The sequence below is a fragment of the Neophocaena asiaeorientalis genome, unplaced genomic scaffold (assembly GCF_003031525.2).
Source record: "Neophocaena asiaeorientalis asiaeorientalis breed wild unplaced genomic scaffold, Neophocaena_asiaeorientalis_V1.1 scaffold196, whole genome shotgun sequence".
NCBI classification, from domain to species: domain Eukaryota; kingdom Metazoa; phylum Chordata; class Mammalia; order Artiodactyla; family Phocoenidae; genus Neophocaena; species Neophocaena asiaeorientalis.
Genome location: NW_020173929.1, coordinates 1,297,692 through 1,310,656, shown reverse-complemented (window position 1 = coordinate 1,310,656; position 12,965 = coordinate 1,297,692). Strand labels below are relative to the sequence as shown.

Below are 12,965 nucleotides of genomic sequence, written 5' to 3'. Positions count from 1 at the left end.
CTTTTTACTTTGCTTTTGTCTGTATGCCTTAAAAATACTCTGATCTCATCTAGTCTCATTTCTTTAAAATGGGGTCTACATGCAGAGGGCTTCCAAATGTATATCTCCAGCCCCAACTCCAGCCTGGATTGACTATTGGATGTCTAAAAGACATCTCAAACTTGACATGTCCAAAACTTAGTTCCTAAAATCTCACCCTGAAAGCTAACTAACTTAATTGTCTTTTCTGTTTTTGTTAATTACAACTCCTTTCTTCCTGTTGCAGATTTTTTTCAGCTTTTCCCTCAGAGTATATCCAGAATCTGACCACTTCTCACTACATCTGCTACTAACACCCTAGTCCTCTTTCATCATCCTCTTTCATCTCAATTGCAGTAGTTATATGAAATGTTCTTCCTGCTTCCACTTCTGTTCTCCTTCAGTTTTAATGTAACAGTCAGAGTGATCCTTTCAAGGAGTAAGTGAGGCTCTGTCACATTTGTGCTTGGGTCTCTTCAGTGGCTTCCTGTCTCATTCAGAGTAAACCATTATTATGCACCACAAGACCTACAGTGATTTGGCCCTACCTCCTCTCCTACTCTTCTGTGAACTCATCTTTTGCTGTTCTTCCCCTTGCTTAAATCTTCCAGCCACATTGGCTTCTTTTTCTTTGAACACACAAGACATTTGCCCACCTTAGGGGCTTTGCACTTGCTGGAATACTCTTCCTTACTTTCTGTTGAGTCTTACTCAAAAGTTGCCCTCTCAGAAAGGACTTTCCTAGCCATCCTGTGTAATCCCCTTCCCTGATTTATTATTTTTCCTTAGCACTTATCAATATCTAATAGAACTATATATTTTAACTTATTTATACTGCTAATTATCTACATTCCCCAGAATTTAAGCTGGACAGGATTTTTTGGTCCAATACTATACCCCCAATGTCTACATTAGTGCTTTACTTATAGCAAGCATTCAGTATTTGTTGAAGAAATGAATCACATATAACTCATTCCACCAAAATGAAATAAAATTATTAGTTAAAGGCAGTATGCTAAAAATTTATTTCACAGGAAATGTAAAGTAATTTTAAGAACTTTTGCTTAAATTTTAGCAAATATTAGGTGAGTTTAAGTAAATAAGCACTCATACATAGCTAGTTGGAGTTTAACTTGGTCCACCATTCTGGAGGACTATGTGTGTAATAACAACTGTTAAGTCTATAAACATGAACAAATCTTAGGAGTCCTGCTTCTTGGAATTTATTCTGCTAAAATGAATAACTACAGAGTTTTCTTGGTACAGCATGTTTATTTCGGAATTCTTTCATAGAACTGAAAACTCGGTAAATCTACAAAAATGAGAGTGATTTGATAAACTATGGTATAAAGTTAAACAGTGGAATACTGTGTAGCCATTAAAAACTTGTATTGTAGATTAATCTGTAATATAAAAGTGTTTGCTCTATATTAAGTAAAAATCGGTTACAAAATAGTACATGTATTATTTTTCTACTCCCTACTGACTCTCTTTTAAAGTATAAATACATAGAAAAATATCTGGAAGTACCACGGTATTAATGATTGTTATTTCTGGGTTGTGAGATGGTTTAAGACAATGTTTTTCCCCATGCTTATCTATTTTATCAAAATTTTTTCAACGAAGAGCTAATATTAAGTAGCAGACTCTCCTAGAGTTTTCTTGCTGTCCTTCTTGCTTTATTTTTCTTCATAGTAGTTGTCACTCTGTAACTTCTTTACTTTTTACTTATATTTAATTGTCTGTCTACCACCACCCCCACTAGACAGAAAGCTTGTTACGGGGCAGGGACTTTGTTCATTGTTGTATCCCAGGATCCTAGGAAAATGGCTGGCATATAGTAAGTGCTCCATAAATATGTGTTGAATAAATAAATAAATGTATTGTTTTTGTTATAAAGAATAAAGTTATGGTAAGTAACATTTTGAAAAAGTGTCACTGGAAAAAATTGCATATAAGATACACGTCACATTATATAACATACAATTTTAATATCAGAAGGAATTTATAACAAATAACTAAAAAGTTTTCATGAGATTTTTTCCCCTTATTGTTTTCAAGGTTTCTGAATATTCTTTACAGAAGAAAGTGAGTGAAATGGTAAGGAAATTTCAAAATATACACCCACCCCAGATTAGTGCATAATGTGCACAGTATTTTTGTCAATATTAATGTGACATTTATTGTAAAAAAATGTTGAAACTGGATATTAATATCCCCTTTAAAGGACTGAATTACAATTTCAGATATAGCTTAAATGAATTTATTTCACAAATTTATTTCCAGATAGTGTTTACATGTTATAAAATAAATTTAACACAGTTCCCAAATTATTGGTAGAGGTCGTATATGAAAATTGAACAACAAAGAAGTGAAAACAACAGAATTCTGAAACCCCTTACTTTAATATCTTTTCTAGGTATTTGTGTAAACACATAGTTATTACTTTTAGCCTGAAAATTTGAAATAATATGAAGTAGCATTTGAATACTACACTTGGGATATGGTACTCATCCCTTATCATTCAACAAGTGTTAATTTGTTGTGCATTCCTCTTCTGCAGTATATTAAAATTAATATTTACATTTTTACAGCATAACATTTTATGAAATATTTACTTTGATATTCTATCTTTCTATCCCTGTTCGATTCAGAAGAATTTTTTTCTCTGTATTTTTGATTGAGCAAAATTCTCCCATATCCACTTATATTTTTAGAGGGCTTCTTGGGTGGGTTTATGCTATTTCGTTCTTCCTTCTTTGGAGCAGACTGTAAGGCAAGTAAAAGTAATTTTTGAGTAAGGTTTATGTATTATATCTATGAGAAGTAAGAAATGAAAGATCATTCCTTATGACGTTAAATACAAAAATATAAAGTAAGTATTTTGCTTCTTGAAATGTTTTGGTGTGTTAGAAAATAAAAGAGCCATAGAAAGATTGCTAAGCTTGATTGAATAAAAGATGTGAAAATTCTGTCACTGTTCAACTGGAAAGACTACAGATAATATTGTCAGACTATTTTAAACTATGATTTTAATTAAGGAGCTGAAAAACTAGATTCTGGTTTAGCTTTAAGTACCATGACATTTGTACTGAAAGTCATCTTCAACGCTACAGTGGTTTTACACAAAATATAGTGAAATTGAATAATGTACCCTCTGACCTGGGAGATAAGGCTACAAGTTAAAGATCAAAGGCAACATAAAATGTGTTTTATTTTATCCCACTTTAAAATTTCATCAAACAGATACTTATAATCTTAAAAAAACATGGAAACATGCAATATACTTTTGATAGTTTTTGGTCACTTTTGAACATTTTGTTAATGTGAATTTAAGACTCTTAAGAACCTACTAAAATTTGAATTATAGTTATATTTTTTCTGACAGTTCAAAGCATTAAATAAATCACTTTACATTAAAATAATTTTATATATTGATAGATATACAATATTTCATGCCAATTTTGGCAGAATATTATGTATATTTTAGATGATGGATTTAAAAGTTAAAAATAAACCTTTTTCTAAACATTCTTACATTATTCTTTTTACATTATTCTTACATAATTCAGGTGACCTTTTCTTTATTCAAAGTACTAAACAGTATTCAGTAATCCAGTTAATTTTATTCAAATCAGCACATTATCCTTTTATATTGATATTATTTGACTATGTGCAAGACATGAAACAAGATGGTCACTTGTGCCAAGGCAGGACTTTGGGGAGCAATTGATAAGTGTCCCAAAAGAAATAATTTTAAAAATAGTATTAAGACACTTTTAAACAAGTTCATGATTTCCTATAGGCAAGCTCTTAACTACTAGAAAATTTCTGTCTTGTGGGAATTCAATAAGGTGATTTTCATGTAGAGGTGGTATGTCTCTAGATAAATTAACACAATTATGAATGGAAAGATTCATCTAGCTCTAAAAGTACCCAGATTTTCTCTTGAACAAATGATCACATTGATCATTACCAATAAAACAAATGCAACTAAATATGATAAAAATAAACTATAGAACATCAAATTAATTGATTTGGTCATTGATGAAAATCTTTCCTGCTTTGTTCCCATAATTACTGTATAGGTGACTATGTTGTGTAATTGAGTTGCCAATAGAGCTTAACGAACAAAATAAAAATTTATCCAACCATCTCTTAGTTATAGTTTCTTTTTTGTATATCACTTTCCTTTAAAGAAAAGACTTATAAGAATAATTTATTTTGTCTTTATTAAATTAAAACAATTTTTCAGTATTGAAGGTTTTGATGAGATTTGGAATTACCACATATTTTCTTTCAGAGTAGAATATTTTTAGACTAAAGACTTGTCTGAAAGTAATCTTCATGATTATAATAATTATATACATCTGTACACATAAAATATGTAACTTTAGTTTTTTTAAGTAGTATATACCTAATGTTGTGACTAAAAAGGTGAAAGTATCAATATCCTAAGAAAGATGCCATGGGTTTTTAAAAAGTGAGTTTTATAATCCATTGATTTATTTTGGGTTTATATTGAAGAAATTAAAAGGTAAGTTGCAAAAATAGAAATGAGGAATATATGAAGTTTGTTTTGGGGTTTTGAATCTTTTTCTCTACAATTTACTTATAACAAACTAATTGTTTTAAGGGAAATTAATTTTATCTCCAGAAGTTTTCAAATCAGTCTCTATAAGGAAATAAGAAATGAGGGAAATGAGCAGCTATGGCTTTTATTAGTAAGTATAGTTCTGAAAAGTTGGGTGTAAATGTTATTTTTAAATTATTCTTATTTTAAATGCCTTAAGAGGCTTTTAAGTAAACTTTTAGCCCACACACACTTGTAATTATGCATGTGCTGTCTTTCTCTAATCTTGATTTTCAAAGATTAAAATTGTTTAAAATGAGGTACGTATGTATTTGGAAAGCAGGCAATCCTGATATTATTTTCTTGTTGACAGTCTTTGCATTTAGTAGTAAAAGTGTATGAAAGAGAAAATAACTTGACCCAATTCAGACAGGTAAAAAGAACAAAAGCACTACATACTTAGCCATTTCTTAGTCATTGCAATAAAATAATCTTTATTATGCTATAGTATGTAATGTTAAAGTTATAATAACACCATCAATTTAGTTGTATTATTCTTTATAATGTTCTTAGCTTTCTCAGGCAGGTGTTACCAATCTGCTTTTTGTTGTTGCTTCCCAAAGAATTTAAACTATTTGCTGACAGTCATGCAGTTAGTGGCAAGCTGCCCTCTTCATCTCATTATCAAAACTAAATCAGGGCAGCCAAGTAGGTTTATATGTGAACAGCCGCATATAGGCCTGTATGAGCTAATGAGCTGTAGGTACCCATTGTGATTTAAACGTCTTTATAGCATTTATCATGGCCATTGTGTAGACTAATGTATTTGAAAATCAGAATTGTATCATGCAAACAAATGAAACTGCATTTTAATTCAACTTTGGCTTCAAGCAAAGGATGTTGGGATAGAGTATGTTACAAACTAATCTAATGTGTACAGAGTTCTATGTATGTAGAGAACACCTATGAACTCACTTTGATCTTTGCTGCATTTTTACTTCCCGGGATTAGTTAACCTTTGCAGACATTAACAGTATTAATGTGTATTAATATGTAGTAGATGGTATTCTCATAAAGGCTATCTAAAAATTGATTTGACTTGAAAAATTGAAAGAATTCACGGAATTGAAAAAAATGTCTTTAGACCAATTTTTAGTGAAATTGTATTGGGTTTCTACACATCTCCTGAAAGGAGTGTAATTCTCTAGAGAATTAAGTGGTATTTGAGAGGAACAGAATATGGGTCATTATTGTTCATTGTTTAGTTATTGATAATAGTGACTACCCAGATAAGCATAAGATCTCAGGGGTAAGTGCACTTGTCAACTTGTTTGAATTTATAACTGCTGCATGCTTAATTCAAATGACTAAGTAGTGAATTTGAAAAGCCCATAGAAGTGCATGAGAAAAATTTAACTCATCTTTCATAACCATTGCCAGTGTACTTACCACTTTGCTTAAAATTGTTTAAAAAAATCTTTGAAAAGTTAAGATTTTCACCAGATTTGCCAAGTTAATATAGTTAGGTACAACTTAAATTATGATGTGTGTTCCTTATTAATATTAGAGAGGGCTATTCTTAGTCCATAAAAATTAGGCTATTGAAGGCACTTTTATCATTTAAGGAATAGTAATAACAAAACATTATATTGTACTTGGTATGTGATAGGCTCTGTTCTTAGTGCTCTGTAGGCATTAATTTGTCTTATCTTCACAACAACCCTATGAGGGAGATACTGGTATAATCTCTATTTTAAAGACAGGGTAGATAATTTTCCTGAGGTCACACAGCAACTAAATTACAGAGGCAAGATTTAAACATAGGCAGAATAGCTTTTGACCACTCTACTATACTGCCTGTACTTTGGTGTTAAGCAGTACAAAATGGCTCTGGTTAACTTATGCAAAAGGAAATTTAGTGGAGACACTTGCAATCAATCAGAGAGTCAAGAATGGTTTTGAAAATGAACAGGGACTAGGTTAATTCCGGGGTTTGAGAAGCAGGATGTAGGAACCCAGGATGGAGGAGGTCTCATATCAGTCTGGATAGGATCACCACTGAATTTCTTTAGCTTTATAGTCTTTTTTGATCAAGATTCAGATTCCAAGAATGTAGAAATCAATTGGTTTATTTGGAGTAATATGCCCTATACTTGACTAGGGGGAGAATAGGACCCCTGAATTTGGTCTACTAGATTGCAATGAAGAAGTATTTCAAGGAAATACTTGAAAATGTGTTACTTTTGGGTAAGGGAAATAGATGCTGTCCAGGCAAATGTAACAAATTGCCACTGTCAGAACTCTGTGAGACAACAGTTCATTCAGAAAGTAATTACTGAGTGACTATTGATGGGCTACACTGTTCTTTGTTTATCCTCTCTCAGTAGAAACTGAAATGTGTGGCAGAAATGAATGAAAGTTGTGAAATCAATGATTCTGCTAATGCCAGAATAAAAACTTTCAAAGAGTGTTATTGATTCTGTTAACATAATATTTCTTCTAAAAATTTGAAGTCATTTTTCTAAGTATGGTAAAACAAGCTCCTTTAGCTGAAAGCAGTGAAGGCCCATATTATATTATATATAGGGTCTAATTTTTACCAACTGTGTCTCCTAGCTTAAGTAAACTTTCTGCTATACTATATTGTCTCCCTATCACTGATAGATATTGTTCTCATTGTTCCAGTTTTTAATGCAGTGAGAAGGTGCTATATTCATTAATATTAATCTCAGAAAATTTATCTGAGTTTTGATAATGTACATTATGCCAGCATTTAGAGAAAAAAATTGTTTCCTAAATAATCAGGAGTATTGCTTTAATAATATTCTCCTCACTTTGCTTAGTGCTGTACTGGACTAATTAACTTTTCGGTAAATAAAACAACCAATTGATTTTGAAAAAGAAATTATTAACAAGGAAAATATAACTTTAAGTGACTATTTTGTTACAGGAAAAAAAAAATGCTTTAATTTTACCTAGATTTAGAACCTAACTAATATTTCCTCTCTAAGGTGTACTCAGAGAGTACTTTTTCATGACATAGTTATGTTAATAACAACAGTTATTAAAAACAATAAATTGTTATGTATGTTTAATAAATATGTGTGTGTATATATATATGTATGCATGTGTTATATATGTATAACATTTAAAATAACTCTTCAAAATAGGAACAAAAAGTCCAGTTACATTTTCTGGCTAAAGAAGATCATCAGAAGCAACTGAATGAAATTGAGAAATACTATGCTACAGTAACAGGTCAATTTGGACTAGTAAAAGAGAATCATGAAAAGTTAGAGCAAAATGGTAGGTGCTATCTTATTTAAACTTAACATATTTAAGAGGAAATGTTTAACTGGACTTATTTATAATGAATAAATTGAACTTATCTGATACTGGTAATAGTAAATGGCAGTTTAATTAATATTATTAAATTCAGTAATAATTATATATATTGCATTGAGGCTATTTTCCTTGTCCATGTTAGTAATATTTCCTTAAAATGTACAATGAATGTAATGTTTTCCTAAGTGTCTTTCATGTTACAGTACAAGAAGCAATACAGTTAAACAAAAGACTTTCAGCTTTAAATAAAAAACAAGAATCTGAAATATGCAGTTTAAAGAAGGTATGATTGATATAGTTTATTGTATTATATAAAACTAGTTTTATGAAATAATACCAGAAAAGTTGGGTGGGTTTTTTTGTATAAAGATAAATGAAATGTTTTAAATACAGATTTATAAACTTTGAGTTATGATTTCAATAAATGCAATGAATGAATTTGTTCTAACCCATTCAAAATATTGTTTCTTTGACGTGTGACCAGTGGCATGCATTTTTATGATGATATGAATAACCAATAAGCATTCACTATATGTTAATCTCATTAGCACCATTCATTCATTCATTCAACTTTTGAGTGGCTCTGTGTGCCAGGTACTATATGGCACTTAGGGTACAGGTATGAAGAAAATGAAACATGTTCCTGCTTCTTTGAGTTATAGTCCAATGGAGGAGTTACACATAAAACCATCACACAGATCAAGTAAGTTAAAACTGTTATAAGTGATATGAAGAAAAAGTAGAGGATGTGATGACATTATCATAGATGACTTCATTACATTGGGGGTAAAGTGGTGGGGGAGGGAAGAGGATGATGTTTCAGGCAAGGGAACAGCAAAAGCCTTGAGACAGGAAAGAGTTTAATGTATATGAGGAACAAGAAAAAGTCTGGTATGGCTGGAGCATTTTGAGTGAAGGAGTGCATTGGATATTTATTGGTAGCTTACTGAGCGTCAATATCCCCTTTCTCCTTTCTAAACTTATCCAGAGTTTTGTTTTGATGCCTCCAGCTTTAGAGAGGAGCCCTAAATTGGCACAAGGCCATAAACATATTTCATTACTCTAGCCACAGTCTTTGGCTTAGGAGTGGATAAATGACCTTACCCGGTGGTTATAAACCAGGAAGAATGTAACTCCTACTGGGGCTGGCAGTCATCCTACAATCATGAGAAGCTAAAAAGGAGGAACTTGAAATGTGGATGCCAAATTGCTGTGATATAAAGAAACCTGTTCTTTGATGACACTTTTGAGTTCCTGAATGGACCAACCCTGCACTTGCCCTGCCTCTAGACTTTTCAGTTATGTGAGCCAGTAAATCCGCATTATTTTAAGCCAGTTTCCTTAGGGCCAGTTTAATTTTCCATTATTTGCAACTAAAAATATCCCCACTGATAACAGGGGAGAACGGTATGAGAGCAAGGTGAAGTAGGCAAAGCCTTGTTCTTTCTACAGAGAATGACTTACTTCCTTTTCCTAATCTTTTCAAAGCCCCAGCTGAAATAATACCACTTTGGACCACCTCCTTATCCCTGAGAGAATTAAGTACCTGTCTTTACTGACACTGAATAAATGCTTTGAAACAACATTTACTGAGTGTCACTTAAATATCTTTGATTTTCTAAAATTGGAATATGATATGCCTGGGTTTAATTTTTTTATTTTTATTTTTTTTGCGGTATGCGGGCCTCTCACTGCTGTGGCCTCTCCCGTTGCGGAGCACAGGCTCTGGACGCGCAGGCACAGCAGCCATGGCTCATGGGCCCAGCCGCTCCGCGGCATGTGGGATCTTCCCAGACCGGGGCACGAACCCGCGTCCCCTGCATCGGCAGGCGGACTCTCAACCACTGTGCCACCAGGGAAGCCCCTGGGTTTAATTTTTTTAGTCACTTTTTCTTCTTGATGTTCTCTGAGCTTCTTGGATTGTGGTTTGGTGTCTGACATTAATTTGGGGAAAGTCTCAATCATCAGTGCTTCAAATACTGCTTCTTTTTCTTTCTTTCATCTCCTTCTGGTACTCCCATTATGTATACGTTACAATTTGCATATGTTACATTAGCTGACCCGCAGGCGATGGATAGTCTCTTATGCTTTTTCATTCTTTACTCTTTGTTTTCAGTTTTGGAATTTCTATTGTCATATTCTCAAGCTCAGAGGTTATTTACTCAGCTTTGTCCAGTCTACTATAGAGACCATCAAAGTCATTCTTCGTTTCTGTTGCAGTGTTTTTGATATGAAGCATTTCATTTTTATTCTTTTTTAGAATTTCCATCTCTCCATTTACATTATCCATCTGTTCTCCCATGTTTTGTCTGTTTTTTCCATTAAAGCTTTTAGCATATTAATCATAGTTTTAAAAAATTTCAGGTCTGATAGTTTTAATATTCCTGCTATATCTGACTCTGGTTCTGAGGCTTGTTCAGTCTCTTCAAATTGTGTCTTTTGCCTTATAGTATGCCTTGTAATTTATTTGTTGGAAGGCAGACATGATATACTGGGTGAAAGAAACTGCAGTCAATAGGCATATAGTAATGTAGTGGTAAGATAGGGGGATGGGTGCCCGATGATTAGATGAGCCTGTTGTCCCTGGACTGTGAATTTCACCAGTGTTTCTCAGTCCCTGCCCACCCACCCCATACGGCACAAGGATGGTTGGAGGGGGATAGAGTTGGATATTACCCTTCCCTCAGGTAGTTTAGACTCAGGTCAAATAGTTTCTCCTGAGGGCAGGACTTGTTGATAAGAAAAAAATGAGTTGGTGTATTCAAAATGGTTACTTTTTCTCTCCTTTTCCTCCTGCTTTTAGCAGGAGGGAATTTTCTCTGATATTCAGTATGAGAGGACCTGGAGGTAAAATTTCACAAAAGTTTGAGACCCCCAATGACTGTGTCCGCTGAATTTTTTAACTCTGAATTGTCCACTCTGAGCCTCTGGGAATTAGTCAATTACAGTTCTGTTTTTCCTACCCTGGCATTGGTTCCTGTGGAGGTTTCTGTTTCTGATTCTCTGTATTTACCTGTCCATCTCTCCAATTTTTGAGGCAGCAATTTGCCTTATGACCTCATTTGTCTAGCAGATGTAAGAGGAGTTGTTGATTTTCAGTTCAGCTTTTTACTTGTGGTGGGATCAAGTGGAAACTTCTAACTAAGCTCATTACATGCTGGACCAGAAACCAGAAGACCCTCTGTTTTTATATTTAACTATAATTTTACAAAAATTAAAAATTTATTAAGACAACTTATTATTTACAGAGACACAGGCTTAAGTTTTGAAGAGTGTTTGTGCTACCAGATGAATGACATATACTTTAATATGTAATTCAAGAAATCAGGAAATTTTACTACTTTATCTTTTAGTACCATTTCCAGGAAAGCAGGACCACAGGGGCTAAAGATTGACGTGACTTCTGAATGCTAAGCCAGAGTTCAAAGACCATTAATATTTGTAACTCTGTTATATCTAGGTCTTGTTCTTATAACTGCCAACAAATTGGTTTCAAATTCCTTGGACTCTCTCCTTATACCCGAGGGATCAGAAAGTAAGAGCATAGGGGTAGCCCAGTACAGAATATTAGAATGGTAATAAGTGTATGTGCCTAGCCCTTAAAAATCTTCTCTCTATCTAGCAAACTACCTAAAAGGATAGGTTTTTAAAAAATATTTATTTATTTGGCTGCATCGGGTCTTAGTCGCAGTGTGCGGGGTCTTTGTTGTGGCATGTGGGATCTTTCGTTGTTACGCGTGGGCTCTTTGTTGCAATGCACGGGCTTCTCTCTAATTGGCGTGCAGGCTCTCTAGTTGTGGTGTGCGGGCTCTAGAGCGTGCGGGCTTAGTTGCCCCCTGGCATGTGGGATCTTCCTTCCCTGACCAGGGATCGAACCCACGTCCCCTGCATTGGAAGGTGGATTCTTAACCAGTGGACCACCAGGGAAGTCCCAAGAGGACAGTTTATATGTAAAGAATATTTCTTTTCAGTCACATTTAAGAATATTAGAGATGGTTCTTATGATACAAGGAGAAAAAGCTGTAATTTGAAAATTTCGTCTGTCATTTCAAATCAGAATTGTTAAATGGACCATTCATTTTTATCAATATAAACTTTGAAAGCAAATATAAATAAATAATACTGACTGAGTAGTTGTGAATAAGCATGTTTTCAGTGATATCTCTTTGGTTCATTTTTTGTTTAATATTGTTGTCAGTGTCTTAAGTGGTTAGATCATTAATTTGATGATTATATTAAAATAGTCATATGTGCTTTATTCAGTTAGTTTTTGCATTATTATGAAAATATTATACCTCATAAATTTCTCTATTAAATTATGTTTTTTTTCATTAAATAAGAACAAATGTTGCATTGTAATGTAATAGACTTGTATTTCTAATGTATAGTTTAAGACTGACCTGTAGATGGAGATGAGGCTCATGTACATCCATGGAGCATTTCCCTTGCTGGATTTTTGTGAAAGGAGTAAAGAATGTCTCTGTACACAAGTGGAATAGTGTTGCTCATGAGCACACTTGCCCCCTTTTCCCAGGTCTTGCAGCCTTGGCCAGGGCTGCCTAAATGTACTGAGGTGTCATGTGATGGTGGCCTCTGTCTCTATAGAAAGCATTAAGTCAGTAATCATGCTGCTAAATAGTTCTTGGAAGAGAGATTGTAGAGAAGGGTAAGGTGAGAGAATGTTACTACCTTTGAGAGTTCCAAGTTCGTGAAGCTGAAAGGGTAAGAATTTACAAATATATTTTTAAACAGATAGTTTTTAATATTTCAGACATACTAGGTACAATAATTTTGTAGTTTTTAGTGTAGCCTTAATTTTTAACTTTAAGAAAAGTGTTTTCTGTTTTGATTTTCTTTTTCAGAGGCTAATCGAGCCTACTAACATTGTTTTCCATTACTCCGTTAACACTTTTAATCATTAATTTTTCCAAAGATAACTTTTATTTTTCTTTTATGCTGTTCTATGATTATGTCCAGGACAGTTAAGTTACTGGTTTGTGATAAGATGGAATTCTTTTTTTTTTTTTTT

The 12,965-nt window shown here is 33.3% G+C and overlaps 1 protein-coding gene across 4 annotated transcripts in view; it reads left to right on the top strand.

Annotated features, from left to right (window-relative positions):
- Positions 1–12,965, top strand: part of CCDC73 (coiled-coil domain containing 73) — a 139,028-nt gene that overhangs the window by 75,579 nt on the left and 50,484 nt on the right. For all 4 annotated transcript variants that reach the window (XM_024752575.1, XM_024752572.1, XM_024752573.1 and 1 more), the window contains 3 exons: positions 2,080–2,118; positions 7,762–7,897; positions 8,140–8,219. In XM_024752575.1, the coding sequence (XP_024608343.1) occupies positions 2,080–2,118; positions 7,762–7,897; positions 8,140–8,219 (255 nt within the window). The remainder of the gene's footprint in view (positions 1–2,079; positions 2,119–7,761; positions 7,898–8,139; positions 8,220–12,965) is intronic.